General features: G+C 21.6%; 1 protein-coding gene across 1 annotated transcript in view; it reads left to right on the top strand.

Moving 5' to 3' along the window:
• The first annotated feature begins 536 nt into the window (after nt 1-536).
• LOC145292253 (uncharacterized) overlaps nt 537-21232 on the top strand; it is a 94389-nt gene continuing 73693 nt past the window's right edge. The window contains exons 1-2 of the mRNA XM_080138574.1: nt 537-603; nt 1018-1226. Of these exons, the coding sequence (XP_079994700.1) occupies nt 537-603; nt 1018-1226 (276 nt within the window). The remainder of the gene's footprint in view (nt 604-1017; nt 1227-21232) is intronic.

Raw genomic sequence — 21232 nt, 5'->3', positions numbered from 1 at the left:
CACTTCAACTATTTCTACACGTGTATAGGATTACACCCAACCCGAACACACCAACAGCAGGCTCACATGCAGAAACGATGTTTGCATGGAAAGTGAGACCCGTTTTTGACAAGCTCTTACCCAAGCAGTTAAGGCCACTAGTGACCACTTGTGTACCCAGTAAACATTTCATGTCAGGTGAAAGAATGTTTTTCAAAAGTTATAAAAACAACACATCATTCTGGGAGGTGGGTACAATTACTAAGAGAGTCAGTGACATGGTATATATCTTCCAAGGACCCACATACATCACCAGAACCAACTAAAAAGGTGTCGGTCAGTTGAAACCAGCGACAGTCCACCATTGGAAGATGAGCTGATAGAAACTTTTGATCTTGAACCTCCTCAACCAACACCTGAACTATGGTGGTCATTCCGTAAAAGAAATTTTATCGTGCCATTGATGGTAAACCCTAAAAGGAAGAGGTACTGACAGCTTTTACGAACAAAAAGCTTGGTGTTGGAGACGCCCCTCTATAAGATTAATGGACTATCTCATGACGTCACTTCCTCTAGTGACTTCACTTCTGGTAACGAGTACCAGTGCCCGGGAGTCAGAGATTGGTATGCGGTCAAGGAGGTCGTGCGCAAACGCCCAACAATTGAGGAATGGTATTGCTCAACCCGCCTTGCCTGTAATATATGTGAATACCTGTTTGTTTCTAAAAGTCCTGTGTTCCTTTTGTTTTATTACCATCTAACACCATAACACTTATTATCTTGGATAAACAATCGCACATGGAGACCTCTCTATACGTCCCTTTAAAAGTCACTTCATTGCCAACACATAGTACCCTTTGCATCTACAACAACAATTGATTTGGCTAGTGGATATTTTTTTATCATAGTTCCATTGAATTGAAGTAAGCAATGAAAACTCGTTTGAAAAGAATGTACATATTTTTATCGTATTCTTATTGAATAACAGACTTTTGAAACTGTTAATGTTGTCTTCCTTTTTAAACGTTTTCTCTGAAGGTGTGACACAACTGGTTGGTACATTATTCGATCAACTTACACCTGATGAACCCCCACCGGCTGAACCCATGACTTTGGACGGAATGCGGAAGAAGCTAGAACAGGAATATCCTGATCCTGATTCACCGATAAGTATTGAAGAGAGGGCTTTTCTTGCACTAAAGAATTATCAACGTGAACAAATAAAGGCAAAGAAACAACTGCAGATTGTAAGTTTCAAACATTAAATACTTGCCATGCGTTTCACATGAGTTCAGCAAAATATAAACTTTGTTAATTTAAAAAATTATTATGCAAAATTTTTTTAATGTAGAATAGGAAGACAAAGTCTCATTGGAAAATGTTAAAAACAACTTTATTGATTATCTTCATTATGTAAGAACGGAAACTGGAATAGTGTTAATAATACAAGTCCATGAGTATGGACAGAGACAAAAGGATGGATTCTCCTTGACGAAGTCGAATCCAGGTCCAAAGGCCTGAAGGAGTTCTGTTGCGCCTAAAGAGAGAAATTTGGGGATTAGTCTGAACCCTTTCAAATGTTGTTAGTACCGTGTACTGTGCCTTTAACTTTTTTATTAACTCTGTCACGTGGTCAACTCACCTCAGGCATGGACTGATTGGACAAGCCTGAAGGGAAGTTGAATGCTTGCACTAATCAGCACTGAGCTTATAAACCAAAGGCTTGAATCTAGTAAACCGACAACTGCTGCCCGTAACCGCAGCTACTACAGCCCTTAATTTGTCAGTATTTAATTTGTTGGATGTTATTATGCTGCATTTGACATATGATAAAATAGAAATATTTGTGTAGCAAATTTGCAATTAATTTTAGGCAATCAATTTCACAAAGTCAAAATGCAAATGTATCAATTTTCAGCTAAATACAAATCAATCACTGACAAAAAAAAATTAAATTGGTAACATTTTTACTATCTCATTCGGAGGACTTTGCCGCCTAAAAAATTCAAATTCTACTATTTTGGGGTGATTACATTCAAACAGCCTTTAACATATCTGCAAAGAAGAAATAAGAAAAATAATAAATATTTAAGATTTTGAGAAGAGGATCGTAAATTGAACGTAAAGTGAGCACCCACTTCTTGCCCACTTAGTAGGAAACGAGACATGTAATCGATTGGAGTTTCCAATTTAGGTGGGAAGGTCTTTTTAAAATTTATTTATTTTATTTTAATTTTTTTTCTTTTTTATATAAAATTGGTGAAGTTGTCTTTTTTATTACAAATTGTAGATTGTAGGATATGCATTTTTACTTTTTTCTTTGAAAAATTTAAAAATTTTAAACACTGTTTAGTTATTCTGTAATTTACAAGTTAACTAAAATAATGATGTTATAATTTACAAGCTACTTCTTAACACGTGCACCGAGGGGATTTGGTAACTATTCTAACAATTTCATAATACCATAAAAATAAAATTTAATTTTTGTTCACAACTTTTGGAAGGAAATTTGCTCTATCTGCACAATGCACATACTTCTTATAGTTTTTTCGTTTTTTTCAGCGGATTATTATCAATTGGACATTGATTACTTATAATCAAATAGGATTATTATCAATTGGACATTAATTACTTATTATCAAATAGGATTATTACCAATTGGACATTAATTACTTATTATCAAATAGGATTATTATCAATTGGACATTAATTACGTATTATCAAATAGGATTATTATCAATTGGACATTAATTACTTATTATCAAATAAGATTATTATCAATTGGATATTAATTACTTATTATCAAATAGGATTATTATCAATTGGACATTGATTACTTATTATCAAATAGAATTATTATCAATTGGATATTAATTACTTATTATCAAATAGGATTATTATCAATTGGATATTACTTACTTATTATCATACTGGAAATCAATTACTTATTATCAAATAGGATTATTATCAATTGGACATTGATTAGTTATAATCAAATAGAATTATTATCAATTGGATATTAATTACTTATTATCAAATAGGATTATTATCAATTGGATATTGCTTACTTATTATCAAATAGGATTATTATCAATTGGATATTACTTACTTATTATCATATTGGAAATCAATTACTTATTATCAAATAGGATTATTATCAATTGGACATTGATTAGTTATTATCAAATAGAATTATTATCAATTGGATATTAATTACTTATTATCAAAAAGGATTATTATCAATTGGACATTAATTACTTATTATCAAATAGGATTATTATCAATTGGACATTAATTACTTATTATCAAATAAGATTATTATCAATTGGATGTTAATTACTTATTATCAAATAGGATTATTATCAATTGGACATTGATTACTTATTATCAAATAGGATTATTATCAATTGGATATTGATTACTTATTATCAAATAGGATTATTATCAATTGGACATTGATTACTTATTATCAAATAGGATTATTATAAATTGGACATTGATTACTTATTATAAAATAGGATTATTATCAATTGGATATTGATTACTTATTATCAAATAGGATGATTATCAATTGGATATTAATTACTTATTATCAAACAGGATTGTAATCAATTGGACATTGATTACTTATTATCAAATAGAATTATTATCAATTGGACATTGATTACTTATTATCTAATAGAATTATTATCAATTGGACATTGATTACTTATTATCAAATAGAATTATTATCAATTGGACATTGATTACTTATTATCTAATAGAATTATTATCAATTGGATATTAATTTCTTATTATCAAATAGGATTATTATCAATTGGACATTGATTACTTATTATCAAATAGAATTATTATCAATTGGACATTAATTACTTATTATCAAATAGGATTATTATCAATTGGACATTAATTACTTATTATCAAATAAGATTATTATCAATTGGATGTTAATTACTTATTATCAAATAGGATTATTATCAATTGGACATTGATTACTTATTATCAAATAGGATTATTATCAATTGGATATTGATTACTTATTATCAAATAGGATTATTATCGATTGGACATTAATTACTTATTATCAAATAGGATTATTATCAATTTGACATTAATTACTTATTATCAAATAGGATTATTATAAATTAGATATTGATTACTTATTATCAAATAGGATTATTATCAATTGGACATTAATTATATATTATCAAATAGGATTATTATCAATTGGATATTGATTACTTATTATCAAATATAAATTATTATCAATTGGACATTAATTAATATTATCAAATAGGATTATTATCAATTGGATATTAATTACTTATTATCAAATAGGATTATTATCAATTGGACATTAATTACTTATTATCAAATAGGATTATTATCAATTGGACATTAATTACTTATTATCAAATAGGATTATTATCAATTAGACATTAATTACGTATTATCAAATAGGATTATTATCAATTGGACATTAATTACTTATTATCAAATAAGATTATTATCAATTGGATATTAATTACTTATTATCAAATAGGATTATTATCAATTGGACATTGATTACTTATTATCAAATAGAATTATTATCAATTGGATATAAATTACTTATTATCTAATAGGATTATTATCAATTGGATATTACTTACTTATTATCATATTGGAAATCAATTACTTATTATCAAATAGGATTATTATCAATTGGACATTGATTAGTTATTATCAAATAGAATTATTATCAATTGGATATTAATTACTTATTATCAAATAAGATTATTATCAATTGGACATTAATTACTTATTATCAAATAGGATTATTATCAATTGGACATTAATTACTTATTATCAAATAGGATTATTATCAATTGGACATTAATTACTTATCAAATAGGATTATTATCAATTGGACATTAATTACTTATTATCAAATAAGATTATTATCAATTGGACATTGATTAGTTATTATCAAATAGGATTATTATCGATTGGACATTAATTACTTATTATCAAATAGGATTATTATCAATTGGACATTGATTACTTATTATCAAATAGGATTATTATCAATTGGATATTGATTACTTATTATCAAATAGGATTATTATCGATTGGACATTAATTACTTATTATCAAATAGGATTATTATCAATTGGACATTAATTACTAATTATCAAATAGGATTATTATCAATTGGATATTGATTACTTATTATCAAATAGGATTATTATCAATTGGATATTAATTTCTTATTATCAAATAGGATTATTATCAATTGGACATTGATTACTTATTATCAAATAGAATTATTATCAATTGGACATTAATTACTTATTATCAAATAGGATTATTATCAATTGGACATTAATTACTTATTATCAAATAAGATTATTATCAATTGGATGTTAATTACTTATTATCAAATAGGATTATTATCAATTGGAAATTGATTACTTATTATCAAATAGGATTATTATCAATTGGATATTGATTACTTATTATCAAATAGGATTATTATCGATTGGACATTAATTACTTATTATCAAATAGGATTATTATCGATTGGACATTAATTACTTATTATCAAATAGGATTATTATCAATTGGATATTGATTACTTATTATCAAATAGGATTATTATCAATTGGACATTAATTACTTATTATCAAATAGGATTATTATCAATTGGATATTGATTACTTATTATCAAATAGGATTATTATCGATTGGACATTAATTACTTATTATCAAATAGGATTATTATCGATTGGACATTAATTACTTATTATCAAATAGGATTATTATCAATTTGACATTAATTACTTATTATCAAATAGGATTATTATCAATTGGATATTGATTACTTATTATCAAATAGGATTATTATCAATTGGACATTAATTACTTATTATCAAATAGGATTATTATCAATTGGATATTGATTACTTATTATCAAATATAAATTATTATCAATTGGACATTAATTACTTATTATCAAATAATATTATTATCAATTGGATATTAATTACTTATTATCAAATAGGATTATTATCAATTGGACATTAATTACTTATTATCAAATAGGATTATTATCAATTGGACATTAATTACTTATTATCAAATAGGATTATTATCAATTGGACATTAATTACGTATTATCAAATAGGATTATTATCAATTGGACATTAATTACTTATTATCAAATAAGATTATTATCAATTGGACATTAATTACGTATTATCAAATAGGATTATTATCAATTGGACATTGATTACTTATTATCAAATAGAATTATTATCAATTGGATATTAATTACTTATTATCAAATAGAATTATTATCAATTGTATATTAATTACTTATTATCAAATAGGATTATTATCAATTGGATATTACTTACTTATTATCATATTGGAAATCAATTACTTATTATCAAATAGGATTATTATCAATTGGACATTGATTAGTTATTATCAAATAGAATTATTATCAATTGGACATTAATTACTTATTATCAAATAGGATTATTATCAATTGGATATAAATTACTTATTATCAAATAAGATTATTATCAATTGGATATTGATTACTTATTATCAAATAGGATTATTATCAATTGGATATTAATTACTTATTATCAAATAGGATTATTATCAATTGGACATTAATTACTTATTATCAAATAGGATTATTATCAATTGGACATTAATTACTTATTATCAAATAGGATTATTATCAATTGGACATTAATTACTTATCAAATAGGATTATTATCAATTGGACATTAATTACTTATTATCAAATAGGATTATTATCAATTGGACATTGATTAGTTATTATCAAATAGGATTAGTATCGATTGGACATTAATTACTTATTATCAAATAGGATTATTATCAATTGGACATTGATTACTTATTATCAAATAGGATTATTATCAATTGGATATTGATTATTATTATCAAATAGGATTATTATCGATTGGACATTAATTACTTATTATCAAATAGGATTATTATCAATTGGACATTGATTACTTATTATCAAATAGGATTATTATCATTTGGATATTGATTACTTATTATCAAATAGGATTATTATCGATTGGACATTAATTACTTATTATAAAATAGGATTATTATCAATTGGACATTGATTACTTATTATCAAATAGGATTATTATCAATTGGATATTGATTACTCATTATCAAATAGGATTATTATCGATTGGACATTAATTACTTATTATCAAATAGGATTATTATCAATTGACATTAATCACCTAATATCAAATAGGATTATTATCAATTGGACATTAATTACTTATCAAATAGGATTATTATCAATTGGACATTAATTACTTATTATCAAATAGGATTATTATCAATTGGACATTAATTACGTATTATCAAATAGGATTATTATCAATTGGACATTAATTACTTATTATCAAACAAGATTATTATCAATTGGATATTAATTACTTATTATCAAATAGGATTATTATCAATTGGACATTGATTACTTATTATCAAATAGAATTATTATCAATTGGATATTAATTACTTATTATCAAATAGGATTATTATCAATTGGATATTACTTACTTATTATCATATTGGAAATCAATTACTTATTATAAAATAGGATTATTATCAATTGGACATTGATTAGTTATTATCAAATAGAATTATTATCAATTGGATATTAATTACTTATTATCAAATAGGATTATTATCAATTGGACATTAATTACTTATTATCAAATAAGATTATTATCAATTGGACATTAATTACTTATTATCAAATAGGATTATTATCAATTGGACATTAATTACTTATCAAATAGGATTATTATCAATTGGACATTAATTACTTATTATCAAATAGGATTATTATCAATTGGACATTGATTACTTATTATCAAATAGGATTATTATCGATTGGACATTAATTACTTATTATCAAATAGGATTATTATCAATTGGACATTGATTACTTATTATCAAATAGGATTATTATCAATTGGATATTGATTACTTATTATCAAATAGGATTATTATCGATTGGACATTAATTACTTATTATCAAATAGGATTATTATCAATTGGACATTGATTACTTATTATCAAATAGGATTATTATCAATTGGATATTGATTACTTATTATCAAATAGGATTATTATCGATTGGACATTAATTACTTATTATCAAATAGGATTATTATCAATAGGACATTGATTACTTATTATCAAATAGGATTATTATCAATTGGATATTGATTACTTATTATCAAATAGGATTATTATCGATTGGACATTAATTACTTATTATCAAATAGGATTACTATCAATTGGACATTGATTACTTATTATACAATAGGATTATTATCAATTGGATATTGATTACTTATTATCAAATAGGATTATTATCGATTGGACATTAATTACTTATTATCAAATAGGATTATTATCAATTGAACATTGATAACTTATTATCAAATAGGATTATTATAAATTGGATATTGATTACTTATTATCAAATAGGATTATTATCAATTGGACATTAATTACTTATTATCAAATAGGATTATTATCAATTGGACATTAATCACCTATTATCAAATAGGATTATTATCAATTGGACATTAATTACTTATAAAATAGGATTATTATCAATTGGACATTAATTACTTATTATCAAATAGGATTATTATCAATTGGACATTGATTACTTATTATCAAATAGGATTATTATCGATTGGACATTAATTACTTATTATCAAATAGGATTATTATCAATTGGACATTGATTACTTATTATCAAATAGAATTATTATCAATTGGATATTGATTACTTATTATCAAATAGGATTATTATCGATTGGACATTAATTACTTATTATCAAATAGGATTATTATCAATTGGACATTAATTACTTATTATCAAATAGGATTATTATCAATTGGACATTAATTACTTATCAAATAGGATTATTATCAATTGGACATTAATTACTTATTATCAAATAGGATTATTATCAATTGGACATTAATTACTTATTATCAAATAGGATTATTATCAATTGGACATTAATTACTTATCAAATAGGATTATTATCAATTGGACATTAATTACTTATTATCAAATAGGATTATTATCAATTGGACATTGATTAGTTATTATCAAATAGGATTATTATCGATTGGACATTAATTACTTATTATCAAATAGAATTATTATCAATTAGATATAAATTACTTATTATCAAATAGGATTATTATCAATTGGATATTACTTACTTATTATCATATTAGAAATCAATTACTTATTATCAAATAGGATTATTATCAATTGGACATTGATTAGTTATTATCAAATAGAATTATTATAAATTGGATATTAATTACTTATTATCAAATAAGATTATTATCAATTGGACATTAATTACTTATTATCAAATAGGATTATTATCAATTGGACATTAATTACTTATTATCAAATAGGATTATTATCAATTGGACATTAATTACTTATCAAATAGGATTATTATCAATTGGACATTAATTACTTATTATCAAATAGGATTATTATCAATTGGACATTAATTACTTATAAAATAGGATTATTATCAATTGGACATTGATTAGTTATTATCAAATAGGATTATTATCGATTGGACATTAATTACTTATTATCAAATAGGATTATTATCAATTGGACATTGATTACTTATTATCAAATAGGATTATTATCAATTGGATATTGATTACTTATTATCAAATAGGATTATTATCGATTGGACATTAATTACTTATTATCAAATAGGATTATTATCAATTGGACATTAATTACTAATTATCAAATAGGATTATTATCAATTGGATATTGATTACTTATTATCAAATAGGATTATTATCAATTGGATATTAATTTCTTATTATCAAATAGGATTATTATCAATTGGACATTGATTACTTATTATCAAATAGAATTATTATCAATTGGACATTAATTACTTATTATCAAATAGGATTATTATCAATTGGACATTAATTACTTATTATCAAATAAGATTATTATCAATTGGATGTTAATTACTTATTATCAAATAGGATTATTATCAATTGGACATTGATTACTTATTATCGAATAGGATTATTATCAATTGGATATTGATTACTTATTATCAAATAGGATTATTATCGATTGGACATTAATTACTTTTTATCAAATAGGATTATTATCGATTGGACATTAATTACTTATTATCAAATAGGATTATTATCAATTGGATATTGATTACTTATTATCAAATAGGATTATTATCAATTGGACATTAATTACTTATTATCAAATAGGATTATTATCAATTGGATATTGATTACTTATTATCAAATAGGATTATTATCGATTGGACATTAATTACTTATTATCAAATAGGATTATTATCGATTGGACATTAATTACTTATTATCAAATAGGATTATTATCATTTTGACATTAATTACTTATTATCAAATAGGATTATTATCAATTGGATATTGATTACTTATTATCAAATAGGATTATTATCAATTGGATATTACTTACTTATTATCATATTGGAAATCAATTACTTATTATCAAACAGGATTATTATCAATTGGACATTGATTAGTTATTATCAAATAGAATTATTATCAATTGGATATTAATTACTTATTATCAAATAGGATTATTATCAATTGGACATTAATTACTTATTATCAAATAGGATTATTATCAATTGGACATTAATTACTTATTATCAAATAGGATTATTATCAATTGGACATTAATTACTTATAAAATAGGATTATTATAAATTGGACATTAATTACTTATTATCAAATAGGATTATTATCAATTGGACATTGATTAGTTATTATCAAATAGGATTATTATCGATTGGACATTAATTACTTATTATCAAATAGGATTATTATCAATTGGACATTGATTACTTATTATCAAATAGGATTATTATCAATTGGATATTGATTATTATTATCAAATAGGATTATTATCGATTGGACATTAATTACTTATTATCAAATAGGATTATTATCAATTGGACATTGATTACTTATTATCAAATAGGATTATTATCAATTGGATATTGATTACTTATTATCAAATAGGATTATTATCGATTGGACATTAATTACTTATTATAAAATAGGATTATTATCAATTGGACATTGATTACTTATTATCAAATAGGATTATTATCAATTGGATATTGATTACTCATTATCAAATAGGATTATTATCGATTGGACATTAATTACTTATTATCAAATAGGATTATTATCAATTGAACATTGATAACTTATTATCAAATAGGATTATTATCAATTGGATATTGATTACTTATTATCAAATAGGATTATTATCGATTGGACATTAATTACTTATTATCAAATAGGATTATTATCAATTGGACATTGATTACTTATTATCAAATAGGATTATTATAAATTGGATATTCATTACTTATTATCAAATAGGATTATTATCAATTGGACATTAATTACTTATTATCAAATAGGATTATTATCAATTGACATTAATCACCTAATATCAAATAGGGTTATTATCAATTGGACATTAATTACTTATCAAATAGGATTATTATCAATTGGACATTAATTACTTATTATCAAATAGGATTATTATCAATTGGACATTAATTACGTATTATCAAATAGGATTATTATCAATTGGACATTAATTACTTATTATCAAACAAGATTATTATCAATTGGATATTAATTACTTATTATCAAATAGGATTATTATCAATTGGACATTGATTACTTATTATCAAATAGAATTATTATCAATTGGATATTAATTACTTATTATCAAATAGGATTATTATCAATTGGATAATTCTTACTTATTATCATATTGGAAATCAATTACTTATTATAAAATAGGATTATTATCAATTGGACATTGATTAGTTATTATCAAATAGAATTATTATCAATTGGATATTAATTACTTATTATCAAATAGGATTATTATCAATTGGACATTAATTACTTATTATCAAATAGGATTATTATCAATTGGACATTAATTACTTATTATCAAATAGGATTATTATCAATTGGACATTAATTACTTATCAAATAGGATTATTATCAATTGGACATTAATTACTTATTATCAAATAGGATTATTATCAATTGGACATTGATTACTTATTATCAAATAGGATTATTATCGATTGGACATTAATTACTTATTATCAAATAGGATTATTATCAATTGGACATTGATTACTTATTATCAAATAGGATTATTATCAATTGGATATTGATTACTTATTATCAAATAGGATTATTATCGATTGGACATTAATTACTTATTATCAAATAGGATTATTATCAATTGGACATTGATTACTTATTATCAAATAGGATTATTATCAATTGGATATTGATTACTTATTATCAAATAGGATTATTATTGATTGGACATTAATTACTTATTATCAAATAGGATTATTATCAATAGGACATTGATTACTTATTATCAAATAGGATTATTATCAATTGGATATTGATTACTTATTATCAAATAGGATTATTATCGATTGGACATTAATTACTTATTATCAAATAGGATTATTATCAATTGGACATTGATTACTTATTATCAAATAGGATTATTATCAATTGGATATTGATTACTTATTATCAAATAGGATTATTATCGATTGGACATTAATTACTTATTATCAAATAGGATTATTATCAATTGAACATTGATAACTTATTATCAAATAGGATTATTATAAATTGGATATTGATTACTTATTATCAAATAGGATTATTATCAATTGGACATTAATTACTTATTATCAAATAGGATTATTATCAATTGGACATTAATCACCTATTATCAAATAGGATTATTATCAATTGGACATTAATTACTTATAAAATAGGATTATTATCAATTGGACATTAATTACTTATTATCAAATAGGATTATTATCAATTGGACATTGATTACTTATTATCAAATAGGATTATTATCGATTGGACATTAATTACTTATTATCAAATAGGATTATTATCAATTGGACATTGATTACTTATTATCAAATAGAATTATTATCAATTGGATATTGATTACTTATTATCAAATAGGATTATTATCGATTGGACATTAATTACTTATTATCAAATAGGATTATTATCAATTGGACATTGATTACTTATTATCTAATAGAATTATTATCAATTGGATATTAATCACTTATTATCAAATAGGATTATTATCAATTGGACATTGATTACTTATTATCAAATAGGATTATTATCAATTGGATATTAATTACTTATTATCAAATAGGATTATTATCAATTGGACATTGATTACTTATTATCAAATAGGATTATTATCAATTGGACATTAATTACTTATTATCAAATAGGATTGTAATCAATTGGACATTGATTACTTATTATCAAATAGAATTATTATCAATTGGATATTGATTACTTATTATCAAATAGAATTATTATCAATTGGACATTGATTACTTATTATCAAATAGGATTATTATCAATTGGACATTGATTACTTATAATCTAATAGAATTATTATCAATTGGATATTAATTACTTATTATCAAATAGGATTATTATCAATTGTAATTTGATTACTTATTATCAAATAGGATTATTATCAATTGGATATTAATTACTTATTATCAAATAGGATTATAATCAATTGGACATTGATTACTTATTATCAAATAGAATTATTATCGATTGGACATTAATTACTTATTATCAAATAGGATTATTATCAATTGGACATTGATTACTTATTATCAAATAGAATTATTATCAATTGGACATTAATTACTTATTATCAAATAAGATTATTATCAATTGGATGTTAATTACTTATTATCAAATAGGATTATTATAAATTTGACATTGATTACTTATTATCAAATAGGATTATTATCAATTGGATATTGATTACTTATTATCAAATAGGATGATTATCAATTGGATATTAATTACTTATTATCAAATAGGATTGTAATCAATTGGACATTGATTACTTATTATCAAATAGAATTATTATCAATTGGACATTGATTACTTATTATCTAATAGAATTATTATCAATTGGACATTGATTACTTATTATCAAATAGAATTATTATCAATTGGACATTGATTACTTATTATCTAATAGAATTATTATCAATTGGATATTAATTTCTTATTATCAAATAGGATTATTATCAATTGGACATTGATTACTTATTATCAAATAGAATTATTATCAATTGGACATTAATTACTTATTATCAAATAGGATTATTATCAATTGGACATTAATTACTTATTATCAAATAAGATTTATATCAATTGGATGTTAATTACTTATTATGAAATAAGATTATTATCAATTGGACATTGATTACTTATTATCAAATAGGATTATTATCAATTGGATATTGATTACTTATTATCAAATAGGATTATTATCGATTGGACATTAATTACTTATTATCAAATAGGATTATTATCGATAGGACATTAATTACTTATTATCAAATAGGATTATTATCAATTTGATATTGATTACTTATTATCAAATAGGATTATTATCAATTGGACATTAATTACTTATTATCAAATAGGATTATTATCAATTGGATATTGATTACTTATTATCAAATAGGATTATTTTCAATTGGACATTAATTACTTATTATCAAATAGGATTATTATCAATTGGATATTGATTACTTATTATCAAATAGGATTATTATCGATTGGACATTAATTACTTATTATCAAATAGGATTATTATCGATTGGACATTAATTACTTATTATCAAATAGGATTATTATCAATTGGACATTAATTACTAATTATCAAATAGGATTATTATCAATTGGATATTGATTACTTATTATCAAATAGGATTATTATCAATTGGACATTAATAACTTATTATCAAATAGGATTATTATCAATTGGATATTGATTACTTATTATCAAATATGATTATTATCAATTGGACATTGATTACTTATTATCAAATAGGATTATTATCAATTGGATATTAATTGCTTATTATCAAATAGGATTATTATCAATTGGACATTGATTACTTATTATCAAATAGGATTATTGTCAATTAGACATTAATTACTTATTATCAAATAGGATTGTAATCAATTGAACATTGATTACTTATTATCAAATAGAATTATTATCAATTGGATATTGATTACTTATTATCAAATAGAATTATTATCAATTGGACATTGATTACTTATTATAAAGTAGGATTATTATCAATTGGACATTGATTTCTTATTATCTAATAGAATTATTATCAATTGGATATTAATTACTTATTATCAAATAGGATTATTATCAATTGGACATTGATTACTTATTATCAAATAGGATTATTATCAATTGGATATTAATTACTTATTATCAAATAGGATTATAATCAATTGGACATTTATTACTTATTATCAAATAGGATTATTATAAATTGGATATTCATTACTTATTATCAAATAGGATTATTATCAATTGGACATTAATTACTTATTATCAAATAGGATTGTAATCAATTGAACATTGATTACTTATTATCAAATAGAATTATTATCAATTGGACATTGATTACTTATTATCTAATAGAATTATTATCAATTGGACATTGATTACTTATTATCAAATAGAATTATTATCAATTGGACATTGATTACTTATTATCTAATAGAATTATTATCAATTGGATATTAATTACTTATTATCAAATAAGATTATTATCAATTGGACATTGATTACTTATTATCAAATAGAATTATTATCAATTGGACATTAATTACTTATTATCAAATAAGATTATTATCAATTGGATGTTAATTACTTATTATCAAATAGGATTATTATCAATTGGACATTGATTACTTATTATCAAATAGGATTATTATCAATTGGATATTGATTACTTATTATCAAATAGGATTATTATAAATTGGACATTGATGACCTATTATCAAATAGGATTATTATAAATTGGACATTGATTACTTATTATCAAATAGGATTATTATCAATTGGATATTGATTACTTATTATCAAATAGGATTATTATCAATTGGATATTAATTACTTATTATCAAATAGGATTGTAATCAATTGGACATTGATTACTTATTATCAAATAGAATTATTATCAATTGGACATTGATTACTTATTATCTAATAGAATTATTATCAATTGGACATTGATTACTTATTATCAAATAGAATTATTATCAATTGGACATTGATTACTTATTATCTAATAGAATTATTATCAATTGGATATTAATTACTTATTATCAAATAGGATTATTATCAATTGGACATTGATTACTTATTATCAAATAGGATTATTATCAATTGGACATTAATTACTTATTATCAAATAAGATTATTATCAATTGGATGTTAATTACTTATTATCAAATAGGATTATTATCAATTGGACATTGATTACTTATTATCAAATAGGATTATTATCAATTGGATATTGATTACTTATTATCAAATAGGATTATTATCGATTGGACATTAATTACTTATTATCAAATAGGATTATTATCGATTGGACATTAATTACTTATTATCAAATAGGATTATTATCAATTGGATATTGATTACTTATTATCAAATAGGATTATTATCAATTGGACATTAATTACTTATTATCAAATAGGATTATTATCAATTGGATATTGATTACTTATTATCAAATAGGATTATTATCAATTGGACATTAATTACTTATTATCAAATAGGATTATTATCAATTGGATATTGATTACTTATTATCAAATAGGATTATTATCGATTGGACATTAATTACTTATTATCAAATAGGATTATTATCTATTGGACATTAATTACTTATTATCAAATAGGATTATTATCAATTGGACATTAATTACTTATTATCAAATAGGATTATTATCAATTGGATATTGATTACTTATTATCAAATAGGATTATTATCAATTGGACATTAATAACTTATTATAAAATAGGATTATTATCAATTGGATATTGATTACTTATTATCAAATATGATTATTATCAATTTGACATTGATTACTTATTATCAAATAGGATTATTATCAATTGGATATTAATTACTTATTATCAAATAGGATTATTATCAATTGGACATTGATTACTTATTATCAAAGAGAATTATTATCAATTGGACATTAATTACTTATTATCAATTAGGATTATTATCAATTGGACATTAATTACTTATTATCAAATAAGATTATTATCAATTGGATGTTAATTACTTATTATCAAATAGGATTATTATCAATTGGACATTGATTACTTATTATCAAATAGGATTATTATCAATTGGATATTGATTACTTATTATCAAATAGGATTATTATCGATTGGACATTAATTACTTATTATCAAATAGGATTATTATCGATTGGACATTAATTACTTATTATCAAATAGGATTATTATCAATTGGATATTGATTACTTTTTATCAAATAGGATTATTATCAATTGGACATTAATTACTTATTATCAAATAGGATTATTATCAATTGGATATTGATTACTTATTATCAAATAGGATTATTATCAATTGGACATTAATTACTTATTATCAAATAGGATTATTATCAATTGGATATTGATTACTTATTATCAAATAGGATTATTATCGATTGGACATTAATTACGTATTATCAAATAGGATTATTATCAATTGGACATTAATTACTTATTATCAAATAAGATTATTATCAATTGGATATTAATTACTTATTATCAAATAGGATTATGATCAATTGGACATTGATTACTTATTATCAAATAGAATTATTATCAATTGGATATTAATTACTTATTATCAAATAGGATTATTATCAATTGGATATTACTTACTTATTATCATATTGGAAATTGATTACTTATTATCAAATAGGATTATTATCAATTGGACATTGATTAGTTATTATCAAATAGAATTATTATCAATTGGATATTAATTACTTATTATCAAATAGGATTATTATCAATTGGACATTAATTACTTATTATCAAATAGGATTATTATCAATTGGACATTAATTACTTATTATCAAATAGGATTATTTTCAATTGGACATTAATTACTTATCAAATAGGATTATTATCAATTGGACATTAATTACTTATTATCAAATAGGAGAATTATCAATTGGATATTGATTACTTATTATCAAATAGGATTATTATCGATTGGACATTAATTACTTATTATCAAATAGGATTGTAATCAATTGGACATTGATTACTTATTATCAAATAGAATTATTATCAATTGGACATTGATTACTTATTATCAAATAGAATTATTATCAATTGGACATTGATTACTTATTATCAAATAGAATTATTATCAATTGGACATTGATTACTTATTATCTAATAGAATTATTATCAATTGGATATTAATTACTTATTATCAAATAAGATTATTATCAATTGGACATTGATTACTTATTATCAAATAGAATTATTATCAATTGGACATTAATTACTTATTATCAAATAAGATTATTATCAATTGGATGTTAATTACTTATTATCAAATAGGATTATTATCAATTGGACATTGATTACTTATTATCAAATAGGATTATTATCAATTGGATATTGATTACTTATTATCAAATAGGATTATTATGAATTGGACATTGATTACTTATTATCAAATAGGATTATTATAAATTGGACATTGATTACTTATTATCAAATAGGATTATTATCAATTGGATATTAATTACTTATTATCAAATAGGATTATTATCAATTGGACATTGATTACTTATTATCAAATAGAATTATTATCAATTGGACATTAATTACTTATTATCAAATAGGATTATTATCAATTGGACATTAATTACTTATTATCAAATAAGATTATTATCAATTGGATGTAAATTACTTATTATCAAATAGGATTATTATCAATTGGACATTGATTACTTATTATCAAATAGGATTATTATCAATTGGATATTGATTACTTATTATCAAATAGGATTATTATCGATTGGACATTAATTACTTTTTATCAAATAGGATTATTATCGATTGGACATTAATTACTTATTATCAAATAGGATTATTATCAATTGGATATTGATTACTTATTATCAAATAAGATTATTATCAATTGGACATTAATTACTTATCAAATAGGATTATTATCAATTGGATATTGATTACTTATTATCAAATAGGATTATTATCAATTGGACATTAATTACTTATTATCAAATAGGATTATTATCAATTGGATATTGATTACTTATTATCAAATAAGATTATTATCGATTGGACATTAATTACTTATTATCAAATAGGATTATTATCTATTGGACATTAATTACTTATTATCAACTAGGATTATTATCAATTGGACATTAATTACTTATTATCAAATAGGATAATTATCAATTGGATATTGATTACTTATTATCAAATAGGATTATTATCAATTGGACATTAATAACTTATAATCAAATAGGATTATTATCAATTGGATATTGATTACTTATTATCAAATATGATTATTATCAATTGGACATTGATTACTTATTATCAAATAGGATTATTATCAATTGGATATTAATTACTTATTATCAAATAGGATTATTATCAATTGGACATTGATTACTTATTATCAAAGAGAATTATTATCAATTGGACATTAATTACTTATTATCAAATAGGATTATTATCAATTGGACATTAATTACTTATTATCAAATAAGATTATTATCAATTGGATGTTAATTACTTATTATCAAATAGGATTATTATCAATTGGACATTGATTACTTATTATCAAATAGGATTATTATCAATTGGATATTGATTACTTATTATCAAATAGGATTATTATCGATTGGACATTAATTACTTATTATCAAATAGGATTATTATCGATTGGACATTAATTACTTATTATCAAATAGGATTATTATCAATTGGATATTGATTACTTTTTATAAAATAGGATTATTATCAATTGGACATTAATTACTTATTATCAAATAGGATTATTATCAATTGGATATTGATTACTTATTATCAAATAGGATTATTATCAATTGGACATTAATTACTTATTATCAAATAGGATTATTATCAATTGGATATTGATTACTTATTATCAAATAGGATTATTATCGATTGGACATTAATTACGTATTATCAAATAGGATTATTATCAATTGGACATTAATTACTTATTATCAAATAAGATTATTATCAATTGGATATTAATTACTTATTATCAAATAGGATTATGATCAATTGGACATTGATTACTTATTATCAAATAGAATTATTATCAATTGGATATTAATTACTTATTATCAAATAGGATTATTATCAATTGGATATTACTTACTTATTATCATATTGGAAATTGATTACTTATTATCAAATAGGATTATTATCAATTGGACATTGATTAGTTATTATCAAATAGAATTATTATCAATTGGATATTAATTACTTATTATCAAATAGGATTATTATCAATTGGACATTAATTACTTATTATCAAATAGGATTATTATCAATTGGACATTAATTACTTATTATAAAATAGGATTATTTTCAATTGGACATTAATTACTTATCAAATAGGATTATTATCAATTGGACATTAATTACTTATTATCAAATAGGAGAATTATCAATTGGATATTGATTACTTATTATCAAATAGGATTATTATCGATTGGACATTAATTACTTATTATCAAATAGGATTGTAATCAATTGGACATTGATTACTTATTATCAAATAGAATTATTATCAATTGGACATTGATTACTTATTATCAAATAGAATTATTATCAATTGGACATTGATTACTTATTATCAAATAGAATTATTATCAATTGGACATTGATTACTTATTATCTAATAGAATTATTATCAATTGGATATTAATTACTTATTATCAAATAAGATTATTATCAATTGGACATTGATTACTTATTATCAAATAGAATTATTATCAATTGGACATTAATTACTTATTATCAAATAAGATTATTATCAATTGGATGTTAATTACTTATTATCAAATAGGATTATTATCAATTGGACATTGATTACTTA

Source organism: Euprymna scolopes, chromosome 13 (genome assembly GCF_053919585.1).
Source record: "Euprymna scolopes isolate OS-2025 chromosome 13, ASM5391958v1, whole genome shotgun sequence".
In the NCBI taxonomy this organism is placed as follows: domain Eukaryota; kingdom Metazoa; phylum Mollusca; class Cephalopoda; order Sepiida; family Sepiolidae; genus Euprymna; species Euprymna scolopes.
This window is presented reverse-complemented; position numbering and strand designations above follow the sequence as displayed.